At 40.7% G+C, this 14518-nt stretch overlaps 1 protein-coding gene across 1 annotated transcript; it reads right to left on the bottom strand.

Moving 5' to 3' along the window:
- Positions 1 to 5546: 5546 nt before the first annotated feature.
- On the bottom strand, positions 5547 to 14018 carry XCR1 (X-C motif chemokine receptor 1). The gene has a single exon (XM_020804561.3). The coding sequence runs from the start codon at positions 7959 to 7961 to the stop codon at positions 6921 to 6923; it is 1041 nt and encodes a 346-aa protein (XP_020660220.3). The 5' UTR covers positions 7962 to 14018; the 3' UTR covers positions 5547 to 6920.
- Between the last annotated feature and the right edge of the window lie 500 nt (positions 14019 to 14518).

Genomic DNA, 14518 nt, shown 5'->3' with positions numbered 1-14518 from the left:
GTGATCTCACTGCCAGTAGCTGAGGTACCTGTAAGTTTTCAAGGCTGGAGGGGAGTTTGGCGGCTAGCGATTTCATCGACTCTGCCAGCAGCCGTGCTCGTGGGAAATGACCTGGCTGAACATGTGAAACGGGTGCTAGTGATTACACGCTCACAAGCCACCACGGGGACAGTTCAAGGGGGTACTGATGAGCCCGAGACGGAAACAGAGGAGAGTTCCGAGGCTGTGGTGGAAACCTTGACCACGGACAGCAGATTTGGCCAAGAGCAAAAGGCAGACGCCACTCTCCAAAAGTGTTTTGAACAGGTGACAGACGCTCAACTAACACCTGAAACCCCAGTGAGATTTCGAGAGAAAAAGGGAATTTTATATAGAGAGACCCTGAGGAATATCTCAAAAGGGGGAGATGGGATCAGAAGTCAGCTAGTGGTACCTGAAAAGTATCGCCCCATGATCTTACAAAGGGGGCACTCTGACATGTTTGCTGCGCACTTAGGGGTGAACAAAACACAGCAGAGAATCACGCAGAATTTTTACTGGCCTGAAATAGGGAAGCAGATCAAGGAGTTCTGTAAACAATGTGATGTGTGTCAGAGGCAGGGGAATAACCGTGACAGGACCAAAGCAAAGTTGTGCCCTTTGCCTGTGATTGACACTCCGTTCAAATGCATAGGGGTGGACATTGTGGGACCTTTGCCCAAGGCCACAAAGAGGGGGAACAGGTTCATTCTCACCATTGTGGACCATGCCACGAGGTACCCCGAAGCCATTCCCTTGACTAACATTGAAACTAACACAGTGGCAGATGCCTTGGTGGGGTATATGTCCAGGATGGGATTTGCCTCAGAAATAATCACAGATTTGGGCGCATCGTTTACATCGAAGCTCATGAAACGGTTATGGCAAATCTGTGGAATTAAACACAAGGAAACCACTGCCTATCACCCTGAAAGTAATGGGTTAACGGAGAAGTTCAATGGGACTCTGATGCGCATGATTAGGGCTTACTTGGCAGAGAATCCAAACAATTGGGACCAGAAGTTGCAATCCCTTTTGTTTGCTTATCGATCAGTGCCACAAGCCAGTACCGGGTTCAGTCCGTTTGAACTTTTGTTTGGGAGAAGGGTGAAAGGGCCCCTTGATTTGATCAAACAAAATTGGGAGCAGATCACCCAGGATGACCCACAAGATGTTGTGACATATATAGACTCTTTAAGGAATGACCTAAAGAGAAACCTAGAGCTAGCAGCAGAGACCCTGCAAGCTCAAAAGGTCAGAAAGAAAGCTTGGGGTGACCAGAAAGCCAGAGAGAGGCACTTTAACCCAGGGGAGGAAGTGCTTTGGCCTAGGCTCTGCAAAGAGAACAAACTGCAGCTGGGTAGCCCAGAAATAAAATACTTGGGTCACATGGTAGGGGGAGGAGTGATCAAACCCCTAGAGGCCAAGATAGAAGCAGTTCGTGATTGGCCTAGGCCCAACACCAAGAAAAAGGTCAAATCATTTCTTGGGTTGGTGGGCTACTACAGAAAGTTCATCCCGAGGTTTAGCGAGATAGCGACGCCGCTGACCGATCTGACGAGGAAGAAGACTGATGACCGCATCCCGTGGACCAGCGACTGTGAGGAGGCGTTCCAGAGGTTGAAGGAGGCCCTCATCAACTATCCAGTGCTGCGTGCTCCAGACTTCGACCGGGAGTTCATCATATACACCGATGCGTCTAACAGCGGGGTAGGGGCAGTTCTTTGCCAGGAGGATGAAAATGGTGACCAGCGTCCAGTGTCCTACCTGAGTAGGAAACTCCAGAAAGGTGAGAGACATTTGGCAACCGTGGAAAAGGAGTGCCTGGCCATAGTCTACGCGATCCAGAAGGCCAAGCCTTACATCTGGGGAAGACATTTTATTCTGTGCACTGACCATTCACCACTGCAATGGTTAAAGACAATGAAAACCCACAATAGCAAACTTATGAGGTGGGCTTTAAACCTGCAAGACTATGATTTTGAAGTAAAGGTGGTCAGAGGGTCAGTGAACTGTGTTGCTGACGCCTTGTCAAGAAGACCTGAAGAATGAAGACGGCGAAAGAAACATGGACTATGTATATATTTGGTGACCAAAGGTTAAATGTACCTGTTTTTTGAACTTGGTTTGTATGAATAAAGGTAAATTGATGTATTGTAAATGGTAAATGTTTAACTTAGAGTGTAAGTATAAGTAAGTATGGTATTGTATGTTAATGTATAACTGTTTTTGTAGGTTTTGGATTCAGGTTGTTTTTTGGAGAAAAGCACGTTAGCTTTCCCCCTACAAAACAACTTATAAAGAGGGGAGGTGTTACATACAGCACTGATGTTACCTGTCTGTCATGGGTTTGGAGGGAAAGTTCCATCCTATAGGGAGTGGAAGGCGGGACATCAGGAGGAGGGGCTGTACTGTATATATGTGGAGCTGGTGTGAAGAAGCAGGAGAAGCTGGAGGAGAAGAGCTGAGAGAAGAAGCTTGAGTGGGAGTCTGTGTGTCAGACAGGGTACTACTGTGTGTCAGTCAGTACCAACCTGATAGGTTCAGGTGTCTGTAGGGTTAGCCAGAACTGATAGGTTCAGGGTCTGTGCTTCAAGTTAAGTGTTCTGTGTGAACCAAACTGTGTGTATGTATGATTGAGACTAAGCCACGTTACTGTATCTTATTCACCTGATCATTTTATTTTCCCTGTGTGTTGTTTAAATAAACCTTATTCCTTTATTTGTTAAAAATCCATCCCTGGTCTGTGTGACTTCTTATAGGGAATGGTTGGTGGCAGCTTAGTGAAACTGTGGCATATCCCAGTAGGTCTGGGTTTGTCACAAGCATATCAGCATAAACACCTCATACCAACTGTCAAAAAGAGTGATGGAGGGGTGATGATTTGCAGCCATAGGACCTGGGCTTCTTGCGGTCACTGAGTCAACCATGAACTCCTCTGTATACCAAAGTATTCTAGAGTCAAATGTGATGTGAAGCCATCTGACAATTAAAGCTTGGCCAAAATTGAGTCATGTATCAGGACAATAATTCCAAGCCCACCAGAAAATCTACAACAGAAAAGCTGGATGGAAAAAAGAATCAAGGTGTTGCAATGGCCCTGTCAAAATCCCAACCTCAACCCAAATGCATGAGGACCTTACGAAAGCTGTGCATAAACAAATGCCCGCAAAGCTCAATGAACTGAAGCAACATTGTAAAGAAGAATGGGCCAAAAGTCCTCCACAACAATGTGAGAGACTGATAAAGTAATACAGAAAGTTATTACTGCCAAAGGTAGTTGTACAAGCTATTGAATCATAAAGTGTATATGGTTTTTCACACATAGCTTTTCCATTTTGGCTTTCTTTCTGTGAAATAAATCATTATGGTGTAATATGCCATGTGTCGTTCATCTGAGGTTGTATTTAAGTATTTTTCAGACCTGCTACAGACCAGATGATTTTTTAATGTCCTGATATATAAAACCATGGAATTCAAAGACAATCTGCTTCCTTTTTCATATGACTGTAATTACAACACATCTGGCACCAACACTGCACTTTGCAATTTTTCAAAATCTATTTGGTTGATCAGGCATTTTACACTAGTTTAATTTCAAGCTTGTGGATGGAAGTGTCACTCCCAGAACTCAGTGTCTTAGCTGATTCTATTAAAGCAAGCTAAATCCCAAGCAATAATAATAAGCAAACAATTTCTTAGAGGAAAGGGCAGCAGGTTTATTCAGGTAAAACAACTGCGTACCAAGTAGGGTGGAGACCTCAAGTTCAACAGGTTTCAGGTTTTTATACAGTTCTTAAAAAAGAACAAAAGTATGCAGCAGTTGATTGTCTCTGCTGTCTGACTCCAATCTCATTCTTATACATATGGTTGCCAAATTTTTCACTGCTGCAATGGGCATTAGAAAAAGGACCCTAAAAGTGGATGAGCCTCTGTAGTTAGAACATAGTTTGCCAGATATTCTGGAATTGCTTTAGGGGAGATGTTTTGATGCTGTTGTTGTTCTCAGAACCAAGTATTTGCATTTTATCCCAATACTGTATTTTTGTAAATCCCTGTATATTTATATATTCTGATGTTTTATTTGTGGCTGGTCTTAGACCGTAATAAAGTTTTATTCTATTCTATTCTATAAAAAAGAACAAAAGTATGCAGCAGTTAATTGGTCCCTCATGAAAATATGCTCATTGGTGAGAATTTCGCACATTTCAGCGAAGCAGTTACCTATGCACAGAGCAGCTTATTACTAAGGGATGTTGAATCTTCCATGGAAGGCACTTGATTATCTGTAGCAGTTTCTTCCTCCTTACAGAAGCTAGTTACTTTATACATTTCCCACTAATTTTAATAGTAGGCAATATTAATGTTTTTATTGTATTCAGGAGTTTTGCATTGTATTTTATCATATTACATTACATCATTACATTTTTGTATTCTACCCTGGTTTCATAAGATGAAGGGTAGTATAAAATATTTTTAATATATCAAATAATGTATCTTGTTGGTAGCTTCTATTTTTATTCAGGAGAGATTCTGTTCTGCTTCCATTAAAATTATCTCATATTCTCTTATAACAGATGTGTCTGGGATGATGATACAGCTACGTTTCCTCATGGCAACCCTTTATCATTCAAATGGCACATTGTCTGAAAAGCCATTTAGCTACATATCTCTCCTGTCTTTCCTCTAATGAGCTCAAGATGGCATAACAGACTTTCTCCCTATTATCCTCCGAACAGTCCTGAGAGAATAATTAGCCCCAGCTGATTCAGTGAGTTTCATGGCCTAGTGGGGGCTTGAACATGGATGTTTTAAGTCCCAGTCCAGCAGTGTAACTCTTCTTCATCTCCTACAGGAGTTTGGATAGACGTGGCAGATAGGGCTTGAACCCAGTGCATCCTGCCTAGTTTTCTCTGGTTGCTCTAGGGTAGCCTTCCTCACCCTGTGTTAGACTACAACTCCCACAATCCTCGCTAGCGTTACCACTGATGCCCTAACCATACGTAGCACACACTGACTGTAATTAAAGAGACTACTCCCCTGCTTTTCCTCTGCTTTAACTTGTATTCTCTCCCAACTGCATTTGGTCGGATGTACTAGTTGCTGTCGCCATCTTCTTCTTCTTCATGGATCTTTGATTTTTTATTTATGTATTTATTTTTACATTCAGCAAAGGGTTGATGATTTCATCTGGTTCTGAGAAAACCCTTTTATTTTCATGATCTGCTTTTTCTCTTCATAAAAATCAAACACATCCCACAAGCACTTCCTGTGGTTTACTCTCACCTTTTGCTGGCCAGTGTGGGTTGAAGTCTCCTCTTCTTCCTTTCCCCCCTACACTACAGACTTCTCTTTTTCTTTTGTCTCTTCCAGTCATTTTTTATGCTCCTGATTGATTCTCCTTGCTGATCCACCATTTGAAATATGAAATGTCCCCACTCTATAAGATCTGGGTGCCTCACTGATTAGCAGTACCCATCACCAGAACCCTCATTTAAGCAGAAAAGGCCAGAAAAGAGTCTTCAAAATTAATTTTATCAATACGTTTATTAGGAACAGGAAAAGAATCAGTGCACCATATTCACTGGTGCCATATTCAAATTAGTATTAGTTTCAATGTAGTAAAATATATTTTAAAACCCATTGTATTATGGAAATTGTAGATTTAAACATGCTTAAATTTGCTTTAAGAGCAGAAATGAATATTTATTTAGTATTGATCAAAGGGGGAATGATACAGAAGCATAACTCTAAAAATAATACAAGCCCTATGGATTCAAGAACAACTGTATATGCACCAGATCATTGTAAAACTGCAAAACTAGAATAGCGCAGATACGTTATATTGTGGCAGTTTGTGAAAACTCCAGTTGGCTGGGATAGCATATTTCAAATGTTCTGCTGCAGGTGTTTAGTTAATTTCTTTTCATTGTGATTAGGTTATAATTTTAAGTTTTACCAGTCTGCTTAAGAAACATAAGAAACTGTCTTACACTCTCTCAGGCTCTTGATACCTATAGCTTAGCATAATCAAATCTAGAGATGTCCCACCTACCCAACATCATAACCTTTTTGATTTTTGAGAGGTCCTCATGCCTCTCCATCTCTGTGATCATCCTTTATGCAAATAATTATATTTGTAATTTCGAATAAAAATAAGCACAAAATATAATTAACATTGTTTTAGATTAAAATATGTGGAAATAATTTTCTTGACAAATCTTTACACTAGTAACACCATATGATACACAATAATTTCTTTAAGCTGATTTTTTGTTTTTCCTTTAAGAAAACTGCAGTCTCACATAACATCCCTTGAAATTTCATCATGTTGTACCAGAGGGGGGCACATTTCACAGTTTGGGAGTCAGTGGTCTACTCTATACCAACAGGCAGTAGGTCTTCATGTTTTGGATGGTGTTTATATCCCAGCACTGCCTGAAAAGCCAAGATCTGGGATCTTTTGCAGCACAATGCTATAACACCTTCTCATTCCAATTGGTCACTATACAGTATAGCCAGAATAACACTCACTTTAACTTTTGTATGCAAAATACAAACATTGTTCAGCTTTTAATGTATATAATCACTACCTGTCTTTGTACAAGTGTATAACTTGCAGAATATTATTTGTTACCAGTATGCCAAATTTTGTGTGTATCAGCCACTTGATAATTATGATATTTCAGACATTAAAGTAATATTTGATTAATTAAAAACAAATACACAAAGTTCTTCCCTGGTGTCCTACCAGGCAGTAGCTTCTTCCCTAAAACCTTTGAATTATGAGAATCAGACTGAGCAGCTGGAACTTCTGCAGTCAGTTAGCAGAAGAGTTGCGGTGGGTAATTTTGTTTTCCTCAGGTTGGTTGTATTGTTCAGCTTCTCCCTCAGCAATTGCTTCAGTACAAGGATGCCTCCTCATAGGGGCCAAAGTGTGAAGAATGAATTCTGGGGCTGGAGGGTGGCATCCTGCTAAGGCGCTGAGTGTATTGCCTGCACAGCAGCTTCAGATGCTTTCTGAATTTCACTCCAACAAAGACGTAGAGCACTGGGTTGAGGAAACAGTGGCAGTAGGCTATATTGCGGCTGATGTCGAAAGCAAAGAAAACATTCTTGCGGACTTGACAGTCTAACTTGATTTTATGCTGAGAGGACAACTCATACAGAAAACCAAGTATGTTGTAAGGAGCCCAGCTCAAGAAAAACACGACCACAATGGCAAATATCAGCCTCACAGTCTTCTGCCTCCTTTGTGATCTTGATTGAAGCAGAATCTTAATCATCCTGATGTAACAAATGGCAAAAATCATGAAGGAAATTGCAAAGAAAATAACCTGCTGACACAACTCTACCAGTTTCCACTTCAAATCTTTGTACTCACAGCGCTGTTTGCCATTTGTTTCAGTTGTTACCTGGGTGTAAACAATCTCAGGGACCACAATTAACATGCTGCAGGTCCAAATGGCTGAGCTTAACAGTGTTCCACATCTTTTTTTCCGAGTTCTCAGTGTTGACAAGGGATTTACCACTGCCATGTATCGGAGGATGGTCATGAAAGTTAGAAAGATAACACCACTATAATAGCTGACAGAGAAAATAGCACTCACAGTCTTGCAGAGAAAATCACCAAAAATCCATCCATAGTAACCGTACATGATCCAGAAAGGGAGTGCACAGGAGAAGACCAAGTCAGTGATGCAAAGATTCATGATGAACAGGTTGGTTAAAGACCGGAGGGTTTCGTATTTTATGACAATCCACAAGACAAGACTATTTCCGAGCAGACTGAGGAAAAATGTAACAGAGTACAGGATGCTTGCAAAGAGAGCACTAAATTTAGAGACGTCGTTCATATCACACCAGTTAGAATCAATAGGCTCATAGTAATAGTAAGTTGTATTTGCATTTTCCTCAAATAGGTAGTCTGTTGGCTTAGCCATGTCAGCTTTATGTCAGGATTGTCTCCTGCTGCTGCTGTGGGTAATAATCACTGAAATCAAAGGCTCTTGCTGTTTGTAAAAATCACAAAAGAGGAATACAGTGCAGTTCGAAACCAGAACTGAGTGGAAAGAATCAGTAACACTGAAAATAATGTTTCCTTTTCCTTTTTTAAAAAAAAACAGTATTTTGTGGATGTGAGCCCTGCTGTCACGGGCACAGCTGTTTTTCCTTTTATTTTATTTTTATTCTTTCTTAAAATGTTTATCACTGCATCATTTAATCAATACATTCAGTATTACAACCACCTATGCTCTCTCCATTCAGCTGATTAAGCACCCAGCAAAGCAGCAGAAGACCAGCAGGCGCAGAGCAGGTGCACTTGGACACAAAGGATAGTGCACACACCAGAAGCACCACCCTGCAAAGCAGCTGGATGCCTCCCCCCCCCCATGCTCATTTTTTCATCATTAACTGGCTGGGGTCACCTCTCCAGTGTTTCCCATGTGGTTTCTAGAGACTATTATGACACCAGGTGGCACCTCCAGACACTTGATTTATCAATGTATTGCTTATTTCTTTTGAAGAATGAAATAAAATTGAAGTCTTTAAGGACAGTGTGTCCCTAAAACAAAAAGGAAATTAGTTGATTTCAGCAATATAGATGCCAAAACCAGCTTAAATCACCAGAAGTAAATGGATTTCTATTCAGTGCATGCTAACATAGCCACTGGTTTAAATGCTATGTGACATCAACATGATTTTCGAAAAGTCTGAACAGAAATCAATTCAAAATGACAGTGTGACCAGAGCTATTTAAGTCCAACCCTTTTTGCTCCCAACATGGAGTTTTTTTCTCTGCCACTGAGGGCTCCTACTTGTTTCAAGCCAGAATAATTGATTATTTAATTCAAACCTGATATGATCATTCCGTAGATTTCTTTAAAATAGTGAGAATAAGCCTGCTTGTTTTTCAAATGCTTCATTGTGTTTAAAAGGGGACCAAAGTTCAAAAAGTATATATCTGGCAATAGAAAACAGACAAAAGATGATAATTTCAATATGAGTTGGTTTAAGGAATAGAAGTTATGAAACGGAAACCATGGCAATAGATAAAACGAAAACAGGGGTTTGTGATACAAATAACTTTAAATGGAATTGAAGAAGTTACAGAAATGAAACCATTTAACCACAGAAATTAGACAGGAACAAAGAAGATACCACATATAGTACATTTATGTCATTTATATAGAGATGAGCATTTGATTTTTTTAAAAAAGATCTCCTAATGTTAAATTTCACATTTGTTGTTCATTTTGTCTTCCTTTGAGAAAGAAAGAAAGAAATCCAATTTTTTATTATTTTTATTATACTTTTAAGCACAGTTACAATGCCAGTCTATACAGTGACACACTGGTTAAATACTACATTGTGGCTGATGGTCTGTGAAGTGTTTAGCGATGCTTGGAGATCAGATGGTAGGTGAATGGATGGATGGGGCTATAGACCACAGAAAACCCAGCCAGCAGGGTCAGTGGCTTTCCTATGCCACCTGCCACCAGGCAGATCTTCTTTAGTTTAAAAAGAACTTCTTTTGTTTTTCTGTTAAAACATAAAGGCACAGATTTTTTTTTTAAATGAATGAACAATGCTGTTATGGCAGTTGCCACTGTTGTAATGAGTACTGTACTTAAAAAGTAAAATTTCTCAAACACTGGCAGTTGGAAGAGAACTATTCACGAACTACCTGTGTGAGGTGCTATTTTTTTTTTTTTTGCAAGGTACAGCAACCCTAAGCACACATTTTAGTACCAAATGGGATTTACTTCTGAGCAGACACACTCATGCTTTTTTCAGAGAATCCTCATGCAGGATTCTATACCATGTGGAACCACATTTTAAAATGTTGGTGTTTGGTGCCTGGGAGTTTGTTTTACAGATAAAATTCCTTTCTGTTATGCAGTAGAAATACAGAGATCCACAGAGGAGAATATCTACATGTTCCCCAGATTCCATCCCTTTCTTATTAACTGGCCCTTAAAGCCATAATAGCTTACTTTGAGACATCCGTCAAAGTAATTTCTTCACTTCGTTGCTTGAAATTACAGACTGCTTTCTTTACTGTACTTTAGTGCACTCAAACTTAGCAACCAACTGAACTGATCAATAGCAAACAACTACCACGAACCATCACCTCAGCACAGAAATGTGCCACCAAACTACAGCCCACATATGAAATTGCAAACAAAACTCCAACAGTTTAATTCTCCACTGTGCCTCCCTGGAGAAATGACAGTTTGTGGGGCTTTGGATATTTTTGTGGCCACAAAGCAGTGTGTCTCTAGGCATTTATTGCACTTTGGTTTGTATGTCTAATAAAATGTACAAGCAATAGAAACATGTGCTAAATAGAAGTACAGTGGTGCCTCGCTTAGCGATCGCTCCGGTGAGTGATGAAATCGCTTTGCGATGGACTTTTGGCCATTGCTGGAGCAATCGCTTAGCGATGTCCCCTATGGCTAAAATTTGCTTTGCGATGATCACGGGGAAGCGATCATGGCAAAGCAAACTTTTTTAAACAGCTGGTCGGCGGTTCCAAAATGGCCGCTGCAAAAACAAGATGGCCACCGCTGTTTTGCCTCGCTTTAGAGGCACCCAAAATGGCCACCGCTATGGAGGAATTTCGCTTTAAGGTAAGTTTTTAGCCCATAGGAACGTATTAAATGCGTTTTAATACGTTCCTGTGGGCTTTTTAATATCGCTTAGCGATTAAATCACTTAGTGATGTTTTTTCCAGAATGGATTAACATCGCTAAGTGAGGCACCACTGTATGTGCAATTGGTAAATAAGTGGGAAAAGCCTAGTAGAGGGATCATTTGCTTGGCACAGAGGAACTTTCCAGTTCCTTTCCTCAGTAGGAAAAACCAAACCAAACAACTTGAATTGTTCCACATTGTGAAAATGCTAGTCTTAATTTCAGGGGCACTTCAGGGTGAAAATGGAGAAGGCAGCTGCATCCACTTAGAACTGGAACTGCCCTAAGAAGTAAAAGACATTTAATTATGAGTAGTTTCACAGGTTGCAAAATTGCGAATTAGTTTGCTTTTGTTTGATGATTCATCACAGGGAGGTAAGCATGGGTTTAGTTCAGATGTTCTTTGTACAAATGGTACAGCAAAAAAGAAAACGCTTCTCTGCAGAGGTACTTTTTATGCCTTCTAATTGCAAAACTGCTCTCTCATCTGGTTTGGTCCTTAGGGCCTTCAAACAGTCTGAAGATACAGATGTCCAATCCTCATAAGTGTTTTAGCTCAGTACAGTAACACTGGTGTCTCATGTGCATTGCATGCAACACACTCTGTAACTTGTCTTCCTGATGCTGATTTCCCTTAAGTTACTGTATCTATTTTCAGGATTTTCTGGAAAAGTCAAAGATGCTGTAAAAGATTAAAGGCAGCAGGAAAAAAGGAAGACCAAATACAAGATGTATTGACTCTCTCTAAAGGAACTACAGGCTTGAATTTGTAAGAGCTGAGCAGTCCTGTTGAAGACAGGACATTTTGGAGACCGTTCATTCATAAGGTCACCTTAGTCATAGATGACTTCACCGCACATAACAACAACAAATATTTCCCCTAGATATTTTTTTGACGCTGTTGGCAATGGTGATTTCAGGTTCCATACTATACTGAAAATGTTCCAATTTACCAGTATTATGACTCTCGCTTGTTCAGCTCCTTTGAAGCTGTGAAACCTGATTCACAAGACACACACCTTCTCCTTCGTTCTGAAGGATAAGGGAGGAAAAGGAAGCTACAGACAGAAAATCCATGGTTGTCCTCCATTTCCTTTACCCTGATGACCAGGTTGGTTGATCATCTGTGGTGAGGAGAAGATGAATTTAGGAGGCCATTTCTTTATGTGTACCTGCCCAGCTGCAAATAACAACACAGTCATTTTATTTTATTTTATTTTTTTACTGCATCACTGTAGACTTCTGCAGATGCAGGGATATTAAATGGCTGAAGCACAGCATGACACGTCACCCCATCCTGTTTTCTGCAAATGCAACACTGTGTTTGTGATAAGAACATAATTGGTGAACCACATCTCTCACTTCTCCCACAGTTACAACACTATACCTTTGTATGTGAAACCTGATCAAGTTGTAAACAGTGTAGATTGTAGGCATCCTTCAGTCTCAAGAGACTATGGTAGTGTGCTCTGTATGGAGGACTTGGAACAGCGTCTAGTGTGGCTAAGAAGGCCAACTCGAGAGTGACAATCCCTTCCACACTAAAGACAATTACAATCTGTCCCCTGTCCAGCTCCCTGATTTTGCTGCTCTTGGGATTGCCTCTTCACCTCAGCTTGCTGGACAAGGGTCTCTTCAAATTTGGAGAGGCCGTGATGCAACGCCTGCCTCCAGGCTGAATGCTCAGATATCAAGGTTTCCCATCTGTTGAGGGCCATTCCTAAGGCCTTCAGATCCCGCATGCAGATATCCTTGTATCGCAGCTGTGGTCTCCCTCTGGGGCGATTTCCCTGCACTAATTCTCCATACAAGAGATCTTTTGGAATCCGGCCATCAGCCATTCTCACAACATGTCCAAGCCAATGTAGACGTTGCTGTTTCAGTAATGTATACATGCTAAAAATTCCAGCTCGTTCTAGGACTACTCTATTTGGGACTTTGTCCTGCCAGGTGATACCAAAAATCCATCAGAGGCAACACATATGGAACATGTTCAGCTTCCTCTCCTACTGTGCACAAAGGGTCCAGGACTCACTGCAGTACAGGAGTGTGCTCAGGACACAGGCTCTATAGACCTGGATCTTGGTATATGCCATCAGCTAGATACTGTACTGTTACTAATTAATGCTTGACTATAAAACAATAATCAGGACAGGGGAAATGTTACCAATACAGCAATATCTCAGAAACAAAATGGTTACTATTGTCTTTCAAGATTAATTTCTTAAATAGTGGCCCTGCTGTCATCATAATTAAAATATATGTTTTTAACTGTTTAGAAATGGATGAAAATGTTTGGGAGGTGTTATAATGGTTCTTACATCTCATCTGTTTCAGCTATGATGCAATGTAAGATCATGATTCCTTCAAACTGACTATTGTGACTATACATATTCACTTATGTCAGCCACTTGGCTACAGCATTCCTCCAGGCAGTAGCCAATGATCATGAAGGGAGTGAGGGAAATCCAAATTGTGATGACAGCAGATCACAAGCTTTGTGAGTGGGGATGGGTGAGATTTTTCCCCCAGCTAATTTTTTTGTTTTAGATTCACCGAAATCCACAGTTTTCTTTGTATTTGGGATGGAAAGAATTTGAGATTTTTAGTAAAATCAGAAATGGACAGGGCTTAAAGTGCTTGATCCTTAAAAGTCTACACTTGAATCACTGCATTTCACCCATGTTTGTGATATTGCATTAAGGATGTTACCCCTTCCCCCTTACAAGTTCCTTTCTTTAATGTCTGTATAAGATACATTTACAATATGTCATTTCCATGCTGATTATAGTTGTACCTACTGAATTTGACAGGTAGAAGTGGAGAAATTTCAATGTTGTTTTTAAAAATAATTTACCAAAATTCACCAATCACATATTTGGGATGGGGGGAAATGAGTTTGTTTGTTTTTTAATCCAAATGTGGGAGAAAGCAAATCTAACAGATTTCCCATTCCAGTTATTGGAGAAGAATTGAGGAGAGAAGGTGGTGATTTTGGGGAAACTAGAAATGTTTGGTAAACATGTTTTTTGTACCAGAAATTCTCACTTATGAGTGCTGGAGTGTGGAAAACTCCTGCCTAAAAGTTGTAGCTGCATTCTGTTCCAGTGACGTGCAAACAGTCCTGGCAGGATGTGACAGCTGCCAGCAGGTGGAGTAACCCCGTCTTCTGCCCTTTCACTTAGAGGTAGAGCACAAGATCAAAGGGTTATTTTAGCCAATCCTAGTTACGATTAGGTAACTAGTATCCTATCTGTTTCTCTCATAACATACTATGTAATCATGCTAAGTCAATAAAACAAGCCCCCAGGATGTTGCCAGTAGGCTCCGCTGGCTCAGACATTCACTGTCAACTTCTTTGTTCTCTCTCTAAGTCAATTAGCCTTCTCTTTGTTCCATGATCACCCACACTGGAGCTTGCCCAAAGGGAAGCCCTCCCTGCTGCTCTTTGCAATGGAACGGAAGCTAGGCTGCCGGAACAGAAACCTCCGTTCTGGCAGCCTAGCTTCTGTTTCGGCAGTGGCTGCAGTGGAGCAGGTGGATGCAGCAGGACAAGGTAAGTAGCAGCGGTAAGGGCGGCAGGCTGTGCGGGCAGAGGGCTCAGCTTTTTTAAAGATAACCCCCAGGTTGTCTAAAAGAAAATACTCAATAAACCGATGAATTGATTCATTAGTTGTTAGTTCACTGCGGGAAAATTCATGGGTTGTTAAGGTTGATGACCCATGAATCAAGATGAACAGCTATTTTGGCTGTTCGTCCCAATTTCTAATCAGGACACAATGAAAGTCATCTGGTCTTAAGCA

Source organism: Pogona vitticeps, chromosome 6 (genome assembly GCF_051106095.1).
Source record: "Pogona vitticeps strain Pit_001003342236 chromosome 6, PviZW2.1, whole genome shotgun sequence".
Lineage (NCBI taxonomy): Eukaryota > Metazoa > Chordata > Lepidosauria > Squamata > Agamidae > Pogona > Pogona vitticeps.
This window is presented reverse-complemented; position numbering and strand designations above follow the sequence as displayed.